Raw genomic sequence first — 17,389 nt, 5'->3', positions numbered from 1 at the left:
TTGAGGCTGATATTGAATAACTCTTGTAGGGGATCAGACAAGTCAAGTTTCAAGCTGTCCAGTAGGATGCCTTTATCTGCCCCCTTAGCATAGTGTTATTTGCCTTAGTACCTTGAGAACATGTCCTTGGAAGATTTGATGGGGTGTAGATATGTGTATTGGGGGTGATTTGGGGGAAATTATTTAACCCTGAAGGGATATGAACCATCAACTCTGTCAAGTTACATTAAACTGCACAGTTCCTTAACAAGGTGATCCACAGAATGTTTGCTTAACTGAATTTAATACAATCAATCAACCTTCTATATAAATAATGTCAGACACTTTAGAAACCAATTTCTTATGAGAAAAGGGCACAAATAACTGTGTTTCATTATGGATTTGGTCCTGTCAAAATAAAATCTTGAGTTGTCTGTGGATATCCATACGATGCAGTAAATATTAATATCTGTTAAAATAGTTATGAAAGAATAAAGACACACTTGATAAACACAGAGAGGTTTGTTTCAATGGCTATCTTAAAAAGAAAAATTGCAGATTTATTTACAGCAATGTACACTTCTTACAAAAAGTTAAGTATGGAGGGTTAACACTCAAGGCTTACAATTCAAAAATTCTTATAGCCAAAGTTATGGCCACTGGAACGAGTATTTTCCAAGATTACAATAAATAAATAAACTCTGCAGTATAGGTGCTGGCTCTGTGGCACACAGGGATGGAGCCCAGAATGCAACCCAGGCCTTGGTACTGGAGAAACCAGACAAGGAGAGAAAGAAGGGTGAAGAGGTGTGACCCCTCACCTCTCTGGAAGGGGAGGGGTAGCATGCACTCAGAGACACACAGAACTGTGTGATCTCCCTTATGGAAACAGAAGAGACCACAGTTTATCAGACATGAGGGGATGTCCTCGGTCATCAGTTCACTGCACATGCTCTCCCTGGCACCTCAATGAGTGCATGCATCACTAGGGCTGGGGAGGAAATGGTAAGAATCTCCAGCCACCTCTGATGGCTGCCTAGCTGATGACCCCTCTTTGTTGGTACTTGCCCAGAATTAATCAGGTGATAGGTCAAGAGAGAGAGTCTGATGGTTGAAGTCAGTGGGGGACAAAAAACAGAAACAGCTCTGCAGTATACCTGGCTCAGAAGTAGGAAGAACTAATTTCTCTATAAAAAATATAAATCCCAGAGAAGGGCATCCTTAAAATTTAGTCTAATAACAAAAGTACCACTCAAAAAGACCTTGCATACTTTCAGAGATGAACAAAGTACCACTCAAAAAGGCCCTACCTACTTTCAAATATGCTAATGACAGACAGTTAGAACCCTGATGGAAATAAGAAATTGCAGCAAGGGGCATTTCAACAGAAGAAGAGCTTAACCCATTCTGAAGTATCTGAGAAAAGTAGTCAACCATTGCAGAGGCTGGAGCTATAAGGCAATCCCTATCTTTGAAGTAACCCATATGGAAAAACTTGTTTACTTATTCTTGCATGGTTTCAATAGTGTTAAGCCTCTGGGTAGATATAAATACTATCTATTAATTGCAGAAAACGTGGTTAGATGGATGGAGTGGAGGCCTGAATAAGACTTGCCAAATGGATGACCTACACAGATCTAAATGGCTTAGATGTAGAAGCTTTACCAGAAGATAAGGCCTAACCAGAGGAAGTCACAGTTCTTAAGACCAAAAAGGGGCTAAGCGAATGACTTTTGACTAAGTCTGCATGACTTTTTATATGATTTCTAAAATAAGGAAAACAGAAGTGAAGAAAGGTGTAAAGGAGTTGGGATGGGAGACATTTTTGGATGACAACATTCTCAGGATGTTTCCCCAGAGAAGAAATGAGAAAAAAGAAGTTGTTGCAATTAGTGTGGTTGGGGATTGAAGGAGGTTGCAGGAGAGCTTTCTGGAATGAAGGACAATCTTCCACACTACTGACAGACTAAGGGACCACTCATCAGGAATCAGTAATCAGCAAATGAGACTGTCCAGTGGAGAATTAGCTTCCCCGAGAATGTGACTGGAAATTAGAAAGCATGTTATACACATACTCCATTCCCATATGCTGATCATTTCTCAGATGACCCATTAGTGAGTTCTTCACTGTTTATTTATGCCAAGCCACTGCCACTTTGTCAGTGTGAATGGCTATATCATCTTGAACAGGGTGAACAACAAGATCTGCAGTGCAAGAACTGCACCCCCCCATCTTAATACACTGATGTCCAAACTGGATTCTCTCTGTAACCATACACCTTAAGAGAGCTTGCATGCCCCCAACCCACCGTAGGGCAGGAATATCCCTGCTAACAAGACCACTGCAAAATAAGGGTCTAGTATACAATGTCCAGTTACATTTGGAATATGAAGCCACCATATGAGATGGAACTTGACAACTTGTGTCATGAGATTTGAAAAAAGTAAACTTTCAAGGACCAATGTGGAATTCACATATACAGCCTGGCGAAAAGGGTATCATGTATATGGCTACTGCCAACCTAGTACTCTTACACAAACGTACTGTGACTGAGACAGTGATTTGAGATATCAAGTTCTATATCAAAAGAATCCTATATGAAAGAAGATAAGGTCTGCAGCACAGAGTATCGGGGATGCATTAAATAATGGTTAGCTTTAGGGAGGATTCCAACTGGGACTTTACAGTGTTCGTCATAATTCCAAAATAACAGAAGAAACTCAGAGGAAATTTCTGATTAAAAGTAAGCTTGTTCCATACTAGGGCAGCTAGGAGACAGGTGTCCTTAGTACATTTGGTAAATACCACTGTAGCGAGAGTATAACTGAATGGATGAATTTAGAATTGATAATGGTTGCCTCCTACCAAGAACATAAAAATCTGGACTCTTGGGCAATCCTGATGTGGAGATAGGCAAACTGAAGTTCCAAACAGCATATTAATTCCCCTTCTTATAGCCAGGGAAGGATAGGTTGCACCATGACCATCTGAAAGGTCTCTTCAGGGATGAACACATTTAGGACACTCAAGTCTAATAAGGGCCTAAGATCCTTTGTCTGTTTGGCAACAAAAAAGCACTTGGAGTAATAACCTTGTCGTTTCTAGTGCAAGGGACCTCTTAGATTGCTGTTTTTTTAAGAAGTTTAATTCATCTTTTCTTGTCACAGTATTTTGATATTGTGAGATGTCTGCCAAACAGAAAATGTGGGGTTGAGGGTTGTAGGAGTGAATCATTTAGCCTTTGGATAATACTGTTCTTATCACTTGACCAGTCTGATGGACAGCCATGCTAGTGAGTCACAAGAGAGGCAGCCTGACGAAAAGGGTATCATGTATATGGCTACTGCCAACCTAGTACTCTTACACAAAAGTACTGTGACTGAGACAGTGATTTGAGATATCAAGTTCTATATCAAAAGAATCCTATATGAAAGAAGATAAGGTCTGCAGCACAGAGTATCGGGGATGCATTAAATAATGGTTAGCTTTAGGGAGGATTCCAACTGGGACTTTACAGTGTTCGTCATAATTCCAAAATAACAGAAGAAACTCAGAGGAAATTTCTGATTAAAAGTAAGCTTGTTCCATACTAGGGCAGCTAGGAGACAGGTGTCCTTAGTACATTTGGTAAATACCACTGTAGCGGGAGTATAACTGAATGGATGAATTTAGAATTGATAATGGTTGCCTCCTACCAAGAACATAAAAATCTGGACTCTTGGGCAATCCTGATGTGGAGATAGGCAAATTGAAGTTCCAAACAGCATATTAATTCCCCTTCTTATAGCCAGGGAAGGATAGGTTGCACCATGACCATCTGAAAGGTCTCTTCAGGGATGAACACATTTAGGACACTCAAGTCTAATAAGGGCCTAAGATCCTTTGTCTGTTTGGCAACAAAAAAGTACTTGGAGTAATAACCTTGTCGTTTCTAGTGCAAGGGACCTCTTAGATTGCTGTTTTTTTAAGAAGTTTAATTCATCTTTTCTTGTCACAGTATTTTGATATTGTGGGATGTCTGCCAAACAGAAAATGTGGGGTTGAGGGATGTAGGAGTGAATCATTTAGCCTTTGGATAATACTGTTCTTATCACTTGACCAGTCTGATGGACAGCCATGCTAGTGAGTCACAAGAGAGGCAGTTTTTAACTGCCTCCAGAGTGGAACAGTTGACAAGGTCTCGGGTATTATACTGATGTTTCCAAAGGAGCCTGCAGGATTTTTTTGCAGGGGAGTGCAAACCCAGAGCCCCACCATGCAACCCCCCCCCCCCCCACACACACACACACAGCCATTCCAGTGTCCCATTACTTGGCTATTTCTTCCTAGTTGCCATAAACACTATTCAAAACTCTCAATGTGCATACTGTTTTATACTTTACTTCTACAATGACTAAAGATATTTGGATTTAATTTACATCTTTTGTTTCAAATTTTATAGCACAAACACTGAGACATTTGCTAAACAAAGCAATAGTCTTACAGTGAAAACAATTTTAATATTAAAACTTTTCTCCCTTTGAAGCTCACATTTACTGAAACAGCACTGAAACCCACATTCAAAGAGAATGCATCTGGGCAGTGGCGGGTTAAGTTTACCTTTGGGCTGTTTTCATATCATAGGCCCCCTTGCACACATTTTTAGGACCATGCAAAAGTACTGTGATTCACCTTCCTGATTATATTAATTATAATATATAATAATTGAATTATATCCCTTGTATAATACAGCACCACTTGTTAAGTGTGTTTTAAATGTATAGTTTTGAACATTTTTCCAGTAAGCAGTGAAACAAATCATATGAACCAGTAATGACAAATGCCCAGTTCAGAACATTTCAACCACAAAAGGCCACTCAAACTTCTGTCATTTCAATCCACCAATATCAGTCAATATGCACAATCTCTGCAGAAGTAAGTCATCTGAATAATTCCAAATTAAAAAAGATCTCAAACTAATGAAGAGATTGTTGCTATAAAACAACTTATATTTCAGTGTTTCATCTACAAATTCAGTGCCTGTTGCCCTTGAAGAATACATTGCCTATGTTACATTAAAAGAAAAGACAAGCTGATATATTGCAATAAGGAATGGGTGACAAGCTGAAAAAGAGGATCAAAGTTACTAGGTGTCTCATCCAAATAAGGTCATACTAAGGACAGCAGCATCCCCTTAAAATACAAATTTACATGCTGTGGGAGTAGAAGCTATAGCCCTCTGTATCAAGACGCAAGTATGCAACCCGCTGTGCTACTAAACCTGCTTTAAAATTCTATACCACAATAATGGTACTATTTGCTAAACAAAACAGTTGCACATTTTAAGTAGACCTAGCATGAGCAGCAGTAAACTTATCTTCCCTTGAAGCCCACAATTCCTTGAAAATGCACTTGAAAATAAATTCCACCTGCTAACTATAACTAGGTAATTTCATTCTCTCTCTCTCTCTCTATCTCTCACACACACACACACACACACACACACACACACACACACACACACGCATGCACGTGCACACACACACACACACACACACACACACACACACACACACACACACACACACACACCTCAACCTGTTAGTCCAAAAAATCTGGACAAAGTCTAAAATAAATAGGGACAGTCAGGTTATAAATATTGCTCTGATGAACTTATAAAATTGCTAGAATAACAGAATTTGTGTTAGTATGCATTTTTCTAAAGGATATGACACCTAAAACTCAAAATGTCTGTCACTATTTAGCAACTGCAATCCTTTTAGGTGGAATATGGGGCAAAAATCTGGACATTCTGCAAAAACCTGGATAGCTGAGGGGTCCGCGCGCGCACACACACACACACACACACACACACACACACACACACACACACACACACACACACACCATACCTGCCAATCTCTTAGCACAAGTAATCTGGACAAAGCCTGTTATAATGTTGGGGACAAAGGCCCAAAACTAGGGACACATTTAGAAAGTTGCTAGAATAAAAGGATTTGTGTTAGAATGCATTTTCTGAAGAATGTGAAGTCTGAAACTCAAATTCATGTAATTATTTATTAACTTTAATCCTTAGGTCATCAGATAATTTTTGGTGCGCTACATTTTTTTTTAGTTTGATTGTTGCAGTAAAAATGCGAAGTGCAATTTGTATAGTAAAATGTGCAGTATGTTTTCCTTCATCATGCAAGAACTATGGTAAAATCATGGACATTTTTTTTTTTGGAGCTTTTCTCCTTGGGTTTCCATTGAAAATGGGCCACAAGCCCAGCTGGACCAACCCGGTTAACAAATGTCAATAAATAAATAAAATCTTTAGTGATTGAAGTGATTATTTTCGGAACTGGTAGGATGTAGTAAGCTGTTAACGTTCTTTGAGAGCTTAACTTATAATATACACACGGATAGGCATTCATATGTGTACGGTTCTGAGTGGGGCTGCAGCGGCCGGGCGCTAGAACAAATAAAATATTGTTAATACCAACAAATATAAAAAGCAGGTAAATTCTGTAAATATTTTTAGTTTACACTGGTACACCTGCCACTGGTGACAGACTGGGGGAATCTACTTATCTGAGTGGTCTCAATTGCGCAGCTTTCACGTTTTGGCGCCAAGCTTTGATTCAGTGTAAAAAAAAATTAAAAAATACCAGGAGCTTCTTTCTTGACTGTGAATTGATCAACAGATGTTAAGGTTCTTTGGGAGCTTAGCTTATACACACAACACCACACACGCATACATGTACGGTTCTGAGTGGGGCCACAGCATAAAACACTGTCTGTGACTAAGTTAACACACCAACAAACATAATAAAGCCAGGTAAATTCTGTAAATATTTTCATTTTACACTGGCACACCTTCCACTAGTGACTAGAGGAAACTTCAAACTACTTGTCTGAGTTGAGTTGTCTCAAGTGCGCTGCTTTCACGTTTTGGCACCAAGCTTTCATTCAGTGTAAAAAATACCAGGAGCTTCTTTCATGACTGTCTCTGAATTGATCAAACAACGTACCTTAAGTGTTGCTGCACAGCACATGGAGTAAATGAATCCGATAATCTGACTGACCTCACTGAGCTAAAGTAAAGAGCTCTTTCTGGTCACACTCACACAGCTCGTCTCGTTCACTAGAGTAGACTCAACTCAACTGTCTCTATCTGCTGCAGTCTCAAACTGGATAACTCTCACTCTATGCAACTGTCAACAGTCGCAATGGGAGATGCAATTTGAGGGGGAATAGAGACGATCGTCATATGCATCATGTGACTACAGCCTCCAATGCATCTCAGACTCCTCCGAACCTCCGGAGGTTTAACGGAAAAAAAATTCAGTTGAAATCGAAAAATGTATGGTTTTGCCAGTATATTTTTTTATTTCAGCACATCCTCACACAGATAAATTAAGAAAATCCAGGGGGGTGCAAGTGCACCCCCTTGTACCTGCCTGTGGGCATCCTTGGCTGTTTCCCCTGACAGTGGAATGTAGTAGTCCTGCTCCTGCCAGCTGTTTCTGCTTCTGGTTGACTACATTGAAAGTTCCATTACAATGTTGATTTTCTATGTTTTCTTGCTGTCGACCACAGTGAAACTAGAACTGATGTGGGCATTGTTGCAACCTAGAAAAGGTGCAATGCAGAGTTTGGAACTTAACACCAACAGTGGACTGCATCTTGCTGCTCTTTCCATATTCTCCAGGTATTTTTTAACTGATAGGCTGAAGAGTGTGGCCTCACTACAGGATGCACTTAGTGCACTAGTGAAGGTGAAGTTTGTAAGGTGCTGTCAGTTGTGATGAAGAATTATGATGGTGCCTGATGCCCTATCTGTGCCTTCTGCAGAAATGAGATCAAACCACATGGTAAGATTAGAAACAGACAGCACAGTTACCCTTTTGAGGCATCACAACAGTAGAGGTTAGCTTGAGTGACATGTCACTTTGATGACTATAACCACTAGCCTTTGTATCAAATAACTAACAACTGTTCTAATGGGAAAATGTAACATCCGCAACTGCAGTGTTTTGATGTACATGTTGTTTTGGTTTATTATTTGTATAACTGAAATCTAAAGCAACATCATTTCTAGGACTCGAGATATGTTGAGAGAAGCAGAACAACTAGGCGAACCAAAAATGTAGGCTGAGAAATGTGATCTGCTAGGTGTTATTCCTATCATCAGCATGTTCTCCTATTGTGATTCACAAAATCATCATTCCTGAATACTAAAACTGTGGCTGCACCATTTCTGGTAAATGAGGGTGGTAACTGCCTTAAACTGGATGGCAAAAGGAACCTTTATTTACTGTGTAGCATGTCCTTAATTACTGGTGTTTTAAATGTAGCTGTTCACTTCTATCAGTACTGCATGAGCATACATCAGGGATTTGCGTCCACTCTGCTGTCACACTGTCCGTTAACACAGAATGCTGATATAAATATCAGAACACAGGCAATGACAAAAACCTGTGACAACAGCAGACAATGGACTGGCAAAATAACAAGAAATTACATGAATGGCACACAAGTAGGAAAGCCAGACATAAAATATCTAAAACTTAAAAATCTAGTTGAGTATTATTTGTTATTTTTTTCTGTTGAAATAATGTAATTTACTACACTATGGAAAAAAAAAATCAGGGACATTCATTCATACCTGTGAAACTTTCTTGAAACTACATTATGCTACATGTCCAGTCTGTCCATTAAAAAGTCTAGTAGAATATCTCCGCAAACACTGAATATGTTTTTGTTTTCTAAAACAGAAAGTTATTAAGTAGCTAAAATCATTTAGAAATACACTATAGAATATTTACTCTTATGGTCTGTGTACAGAGTATTATCATAAATTAATTCAGTGTTCCATTGTATTTTAACAATAGCTGTTTTCTTCCAGCAGATAATCAGCACAATGGAAACTCAGGTGTCCAATGGTCCGACAAGCAACAGTATCCCCAACGGCCCTATGATTAGCACAAATGTTTCCACTGATGACAGCAAGACTAACCTGATTGTCAACTACTTACCCCAAAATATGTCACAGGAAGAATTCAAAAGTCTCTTTGGCAGTATTGGAGAGATTGAGTCCTGCAAGTTAGTCCGAGACAAAATAACAGGTAAAATTGTGTGTGTGTGAGTGTGTGGGTGTGTTCATGCATTTATGTCTGCCTGTCTGTATGTCTATACATTCAGTTTTTTATGCAGTTTGCTTAAAAATGTTTCTCTCTTTCTCACTCTCTTTTCTTCTTCCCCATGTATATCTGTCTGCATATATATATGCCTTCCAGTTTATCTGCTTCCATTTGTCAGTCTTGTTTGTCTTTCTTTCTTTTTGTGTACCAGTCAAATTACTGATAGTGTCCACCTGCTTAATGTGAAGTGGAAGACCACAGATAACTGCCATGGCAAAAAACAGTCTTGAGTAGTCCTGAGAAGGAAGTCCTTTCTCTGAATTTTGCATCAATTATTTAACAAAACAAACAAACAAAAAAAAAAAAAACACAAAGTCTCTGACCTGCTCCTGACAAATGTTGACAAGCTCTCGCTGTTCTCCATAAATACTAGTATTTTATTGCTAAATGTTAAGGTTAAGGACCATTTATATCAATTTCTTCCAATATTTATTGTGTATGCCCACTGAGAGCTAGTACACTAGCTTAGGAAATCCTCCCTGATATTCTCTTGGACAGAATCTTTTTCATTCCTGTTCCTAAAATCACTATTTTACATACTCCATTCCCAATGGGCAAGTTAAACAACACATTTTGTTTTTGTATTTTCCCCCACACCACTGTATACCTCTCAGATGATCATCTATTATTGTGCAGTCAGTTAGCTCCAGCCCTACTCTTTGATGCTAAATTTTAATAGCAATCTGTTTTGTACTTATTTTATTTAACATGTGTTTACCGGGAAAGTCTGACTTGGAACAAAACCAAATTTCAGTGGAGGCCCAAGGAGAAACACTCCAGATGTATGTCTTGTAATGTGGGAGGAAACTGCAGCACCTGGAGAAAACCCACACAGACACAGGGAGGAGATACAGACTCCGCACAGAAGGCACCCCAGCTGAGAATGGAACCAGAGAACCTCTTGCTGTGAGGCGAGAACCCTGCACTACTCCGCCGTCCATGCACTTACAGCATGGTCACCAAAATGCAGACATAAATCCTACCTCTCCTTTCAGAACTAGTGAGCCAGGAAAAAATGTCATTCCTTCACACCAAACCCCTAGTTCCTGCAGGACCATGAACCATTTTGGCAAGTATATATTCAAGTTCTTCTGGCTGAGGCTAAGTTCACTGAGCTACTTAATGCACATGCTGTATAGTCAATGCAATCTAGAAGATGAAATTCAACATGCTACAGAGTTTCTGAAAGGCCATTGAATGATAAATTCAAGCACAGGAAGCCCCAGTTATTAGTCAACAGCTGACGAGTCCACATAGCATGCAGTGCTGTTGATGTAGTTTCTAGAGCAGTGGGGATTTGTCCAACTAACTTGACAGCACTCCCAGCTGAGCCTCATTACTTTCACTGAAGATGTCAAGTGCCTTCTAGCTCTTCTACTTAACAGCTCCTGCCATGGTTGACAAACCTCACTGCTTTGCCAGTGACAGTTTGCACCTGCACCCCTAGGCTTTCAACTGCTGCCAAAGGCTCTTGCCTCCCTCACAGTGCCTTTTTTAGACAAGATGAAATTAACCAATCAGAACAAAATAAGGGTCATGCTGCTAAATACTAGGAGCTTAAACCAAAAACTGCACTCCCTGGAACCTCTTCTATCACCAGAAGATGTAGATCTCTGCACAGTCACAGAAAACTGGTTTAAAGTCTAAAGAGTGCTCCGGCCCTGCAAGGCTACAATGCCTTTAGACCACCAAATGATGTGTGAAAACCAAAGGAGATGATGTTTCAATCTATATTAGAGATAAATTCACCTCACATCTAGTTAGACTGCACAACTCCATGGAGTTAGGACAGGTCCAGGTTATGGTGGGTAAGACCTTCATTCAATTCCTAGCCATTTATAGATCCCCCTCCATGGGTCATGACACCCACGAAGCCTATATAACCAAACTGAAGACAATACAAATTTTACCAAACACACTGGTTATGGGGGATTTCAATTATCCCACCATTAACTGAAAAATCTACTCTAGCCCAAACTCACTAGCACAAAAGTTCCTTAACTTTATGAATTCAAATGCCCTGGAGCAAATTGTCCATACCTCGACAACAGGAGCAAACATTCTAGATCTGGTCCTCACCAAAATGTCAAACAGGTGCATTGTTGCAACTGTTGGATCCTCATTAGTTAAAACTGAGCAGAAAATCAGTCACCTTCGAACTGACACTAACACCAGAACTCACAAAGGGTGAAATCAGATGAAAAACATCACCAAGGCAAACTATACCCTCCTAGGTGAAGGTATAAATACATTCCAAGCCTCACCCCCAAGCTGAAAGTGGTAACTACGCTGAAGCATACACTACAGCCCTGTACAATCACTTGCATAAGTATATAAACTCAGCTGTACCTTTATTTTATTTATTTAACATTTGTTTACCAGGAAAGTCCAACTTGGAACAAAGCCAATTTTCAGCAAAACCCTGGGGAGAAATGCAACAGACGCATGTTTTTGTAATGTGGGAGGAAACCAGAGCACCCAGAGGAAACCTACACAAACTCAGGAAGGACATGCAGACTCCACACAGAAGGCACCTTAGCCGAGAATTGAACCGGAGAACCTCTTGCTGTGAGGTGACAATGCTGCCACTGCACCACTGCGCCATCCATACCTGACAGAATCAAAGCCAGAGCCCCAAATAAAATCAAGCTGCCATGGTGTACCTCCAGCATCAGCAAACTCTACAATAAGTGCAAAAAGATGCTCATCAAGAAAACAAAGACAAGGAGCCAGCAATGGAAAAGCACCTTCCTTTGCCTTAACCGGCAAATAAGACAAATTGTCAAATCCTCCAAGAGCTCCTTTGAGAGAATCCTAGCAAGTACTGCCAAGGATAATCATAAGGTCTTTTACAGCTATGTACGTAACTTAAAGGGTAGGACCCAAGCATGTGCAGAACTGATGGCCAATGGTATCACATGCACTGACCCCACAGATATGGTGAACCTGCTAGCAGATAGGTTTGGCGAAAATTTCACTCCCTTATCCCTTCCTAACTTACAACAAACCCTCCCTCAAACGTCCCCCCACCTTACATATCTGAACAGCAGGTCCTCAAAGCCCTGTCCAAGGCAAAGAACACGGCCTCTGTGGAACCAGATGACATCCCCAGCTGTCTTCTAAACAGGCTAAAACATGAGCTAGCATCACCACAAAGTACTATTTTCAATCATAGCCTAACCACAGGCTTTGTTCCTGCAGAATGGAGAACAGTTACAGTTATTCTCCTCAACAAAGGTGACCTAGCAACAGATCCGGGGAATTACAGACCCACGCCTGACCAGCCTCATCTGTAAGGCCATGGAATGTATCATTATGGACCTCATAAATAAAGCTATAGGAGACTGCTAATCCCTGGATCCTACCCAATTCGGCTTCATGAAGGGCAGATCCTGCCTGTTAAATCTGGTGGATTTCTTTGAAAGTGTGACCAAGGCCACTGATGAGGGCAAATCTGTGCACACAGCATACCTCAACTTGGCAAAGGCTTTTGACACAATCCCACATTCAGGCATTACTGATAAACTTAGCAAACTGAATGTAAACCCCTTCGTTATAAGATGGGTTGCCAACTGGCTCACAAACCAGACATGCACTATCAAAGTGGGTGATTCCACATCAACCAGTAGACCTGTAACCAGCAAGGTGCTGCAGGGCTCAGTGCTGGGCCCCCTACTGTTTGGTATATACGTCTCAGAATTTCAGGTCAAAACTAAAGGGTTGTGGCTGACCAAGTTTGCAGATGACTGCAAACTAGGTGCAATCACTGAATCCCCAAATGATGTCAGTGTACTCCAGGAAGGTCTCACACAGAGCAATGACTGGTGTATTAGTCACGGTCTCAAACTGAATGCAAAGAAATGCATCATCATTCCCTTCAGCACAAAGAGTGTCCCTTCACACTATCAAATCAATAACAATACCCTAAGTACCCATGAAGTGGTAAGAGATCTGGGATCACAGGTTGACCGCGACCTTAACTTCAACCACTATGTGTCTACCATTGTAAGGAAAGCTTTTCACATAGCTTACTTGATTAGTAAAGCCATTGCCTTGAGAGCAAAAGCTGTTATGACCCTCTATACTCGGCACTTATCTGGCCCATAATTGAGTATGACGCCCATTTGGTATGTACCATACTAAGCACCTTTAGCAATTAGAAATACCTCAGAGGTTTCTAACAAAGAAGATCAAGGGCCTCCAGCATGTGCCTTACATGGACCAACTGAAATCCTTGTCACTGTACTCCACTCCGTATGATATAGACTTCTCAGGGGAGACTTGTGCCTGGCCTACAGAGCAACCCAAGACCTAAACCTAATGAAGTTACTGCATATCTGTAAATCAAATGGATCTAGAGCTATCGATTTCAGGGACTTAAATATTGCCTGCTACTTAAACAGTACATGCTAGAGGGACAGATTTATCTCCCAGAAACTGCCACGTTTTTGGAACAGGCTACCAATTCATGTGGAACAGAGCACCTCTATGACACTGTTCAAGAGGAACTTGAATGAGTGGATGGATGGAGCACTGTAAATTCTTACCAGAGATAGTGCACACAATCCTCCTGGACATGGGTAGTCTTCACTAAATGCAATCTTGGGTATTGACGAGTACTTGTACTGTATTACATTGGGTTGAAATGACTAGGCCTAAAATGACCTCCGTGTCAATAGCCTAGTAATTTCCTATGATCCTATGATCTTATGATTTGATCCAAAAACAAATGATCACTTGAATGATACGAAATAGAAAGAGAATATCATTTCAGTTTCAGGAATTAATTTTCATCCTCTGCAGTTTTCTCTTCTAGAATGCAAAGGAGTCAACAGAGGATAACAAATTTCTGCCTGCAGGAAAGCATCAAACTACCCCAACTGGAGGTCAGCAAGGTTGTTAACCAGGGAGAGGGCATGGACCTAGGGACTTACACAGGGAATGCAACCAACATCAGGGTGCACTACAATAGTTCTCAGTCCTAGTCTGATTACTTTTCTGCAGAGATGGCCACTAAGAGAAAGTCTACCTCTATGTCCCATTTTGGTTCTCCATACCTAAGGAAGCAACGATGAGAGATAGTATAAAAAGAGGTTAATACATTCATAGGTTTTTACCAGGCTAATGACCACAGCAGCCTTTTTAAGGCTAGCCATGTATCCCAAATCTCTGCAAGTTCTGGTACCCTTGAAAAGTGTAAGCAGGGACTTGGGAGATGAAACATTTACAAGCAGAGGCCTGGGAGATAAACCATTTACAGACTGTTTGTGTCCATTAGAGATACAGGTGCCAAACCAGGGATGAATTTCCTGCTCCCCATCCAATTGTCCAAGTTGTACTTCAGTTGGGTTAGGGAGGAACTCTGCTTCTCATGGATAGGGAGCCTATTCCAGATAAGAGGTAGTCTCTGGGATACATACCTGTCTCTCCAGCATGTCCTACTTATATCACAGGCATGGTATAAGCCTTTATAACTGATAATTCAGGTGCTGTTTATTTTCCAGATATGCAGGAAGTCCATCAGAGTGGGGTCTGACAATTTCTTGTATGCCAGGCATAGACCTCCCTTCAACAGCCTGTAGGATACAGGATACAGGGTTAGGGCCTTGAGGCAGTCTGCATAAGCATGTTACTTGTGCCCTGTATTCTTTTAGTGAGGAACGTCTCTGGATATTCCAGTTGTACATACCAAACAGAGAAAATGATTTCCTCACTACTGTAGACACGTGAGGGTCAAAGGCTAAATTACAGACGATGTATGTCTCTAAGTCCCTGACTACTAGGTCAACTCCTGGGGGGGTGTTGTCAATATGATAGTTGCCATGGGTGGATGACTTCCTGAAGGATATTATTATGCATTTCTTGGCATGTAATTTTAGCCCATGGCCCTGACATTAGTTGTTTATCTATGTCAGCCCTTCCTGGAGAACATTCATGTCAGTGGGGGATTCAATGACAGCTCCTAAGTTGCAATTGTCTGCAAATTTAGTCAGCCAGTGGTCAGTGACATTGGCCTTGACTTCAGAGAAGTAAATGCCAAAAAAACAACAGTCCCAGGACTGATCCCTCAGGGACTCATTTGTGACTGGCATCTTTGTAGAGGTGGACTCCCCAATTCTAACTTTCTGAGTTCTGTCTGGGAGCCAGCTGGCTATCTACTGGATGACATAATGGTTTATGCCTAACCTTTTGAGTTTGTCAACAATACCTGATTGCAGTATTGTGTCAAATGCCTTGGCCATGTCAAGGTAGGCAGTGTGAACCATTTTGCCCTCATCCATTACTTAGGTGACCTTCTCAAAGAAGTCCACCAGGTTGAGTAGGCATGACTTTCCCTTGACAAAAACAAATTGGGTTGGGTCCATTGTCTCGAGGTTTGCTATGTCATTATTGATCATTTCCATGATAATTCTTTAAATGGCTTTGCATATGAGACTAGTGAGATTTATGGGTCTGTAGTTTCCAGCGTCTGTAGATTGCCCACCTTTGTGCAAAGGAAGGACTGTTGCTGTTCTCCATTCATGAGGCAAAAAGCCTGTTTGGAGCATATAGTTAAGCAGCAACTCCAGAGAGCCTGATAATTCATGTTTCATCCTATTTAGAAGGCCTCCAGGGATATTGTCTGGCCCCACCGATGCAGTGTTCTTGGCATTAGACCGAGCATTAAAGACCTGTTCCCTACTGATATGGAGGAGTTATATTTGCTGTTATTTCCTGAGGGAAGTTTGAGCAGGAAACAGGGATAAAGTTGGAGCTGAATTTGTCAGTCAGTAGATTTGCTATATCTTCTGGCTCAGTATAGGTGGGTCCACTAACAATGAGCTCTGCACATAGTTGTGTATTACATTTGAGGTTGTGGACATAGCTAAAGAATGTATTGTGGTTGTCTTTAGCCTGGGAGGCCAAATGTACCTCAAATTTGGCGTTGGTACTTTTATCTTGCTGTGTGCTGCACCTCCAAATTTTTGCCATGGTTTTCTTCCTTCTGTTATATAGACTACTGATATTGCGATTTCACTTGGACAGCTTGTTTTTTGAGTTAGTTCTGTACTTCTGCCTGGTGGGCAGAGCTGCCTGCCTCTATGCAGATATTAACATGCTTGCATAGGGTTTCAAAGGAAGCACAGTGCAGTATAACTACAGACTGCAAATCATTCCCAGTGAAACAGTCGGTCCACAGCATAAACCACTGGAAGCCACAATCTGCTGCATGTAATGGTCTGAGAAGGCTGTAAAGTCAACACAGACTAAGTTAAAGACCTTGTGGTTGACTAGAGTGAAAGCACAGCATCTCGAGGAAATACTCAAGGCTGTAGTACCTCAGGAAGAAGTGGAAATAGGTTGAGAGAAAAAAGAATGGCAGCATCCCAAAACAGCATGTGTGAAGACTATAGGACAGATATGTGGCCAAAACAGTTATGGAAACAGGGTACTTAAGGAAGGCTGGCAGTGGAATGCAGAAATACAGGGAGTTATCAAAAGAAAGGAGTGCAGGAAAAAGTGGGAAAGAGAAAAGATTTATTTATTTACATTTGGCAACCGGGTAGTGTCCGAGTGGGTTACAAACAAGCCCGTTTTCAACGGAGACCAGGGGAGAAAAGCTTCCAAAAAAAGTAAGTTTACAATATTTTGTACTAAGATATGCTAGTTACAGTATTAAAAAGATTACTATTAAAGTTTGCATAAAAATATAATACAGTGTAAAAACAAGTTAATACGAGTTGAAAAGTCACACATCAAACCAGAAAAGTCAAATATGATATCAGCAAAAAAGCAACAATAGAATCAAACAATATTGAGTTACACAGAAAGGAAACACAGTAGGTGAGAAGTGTGTTTGCTTAGCCAGAGGTAGTACAGGGGTAGTAAAAGATCAGCCAGGATAAGAAGAAATAACAAAAGATGATTGACTTTAATAATTGGCTTAGTTTCTGGTGTTATTCAAAGGGGGTGCAATATTTGTCAGCATGGAAGAAGATGCTCAACAGACCACGCTGCTTTGCCAGGGATGGCCTGCACCTCTACCCTCTTGGCTTTTGAATATTAGCTATAACATTGTCTTCCCCCATAGTGCCTTTTTTAGGCAACGCCAAACTGAAAGTACTTCCGACAGCAAATCAAAAACAAGAAAATCTAACGGTATTACTGCTCAAGGCTAGGAGTCTAAACAAAAACTCCACTCCCTAGAAGCTCTCTTTACCCTAGAGATGCTGATGTTTGTGCA

The 17,389-nt window shown here is 40.7% G+C and overlaps 1 protein-coding gene across 7 annotated transcripts in view; it reads left to right on the top strand.

Annotated features, from left to right (window-relative positions):
* ELAVL3 (ELAV like RNA binding protein 3) overlaps positions 1-17,389 on the top strand; it is a 439,048-nt gene that overhangs the window by 167,709 nt on the left and 253,950 nt on the right. For 5 of the 7 annotated variants that reach the window (XM_044084629.1, XM_044084627.1, XM_044084626.1 and 2 more), the window contains one exon: positions 8,871-9,090. In XM_044084629.1, coding sequence (XP_043940564.1) covers positions 8,871-9,090 — 220 coding nt within the window. The remainder of the gene's footprint in view (positions 1-8,870; positions 9,091-17,389) is intronic. The other 2 variants (XM_044084625.1, XM_044084631.1) reach the window with 1 other exon arrangement.

The sequence above is a fragment of the Protopterus annectens genome, chromosome 9.part0, assembly GCF_019279795.1.
Source record: "Protopterus annectens isolate FY-2018-M chromosome 9.part0, PAN1.0, whole genome shotgun sequence".
NCBI lineage: Eukaryota > Metazoa > Chordata > Ceratodontiformes > Protopteridae > Protopterus > Protopterus annectens.
The sequence above is the reverse complement of the archived record's forward strand: the minus strand, read 5'-3'. Positions and strand labels throughout refer to the sequence as shown.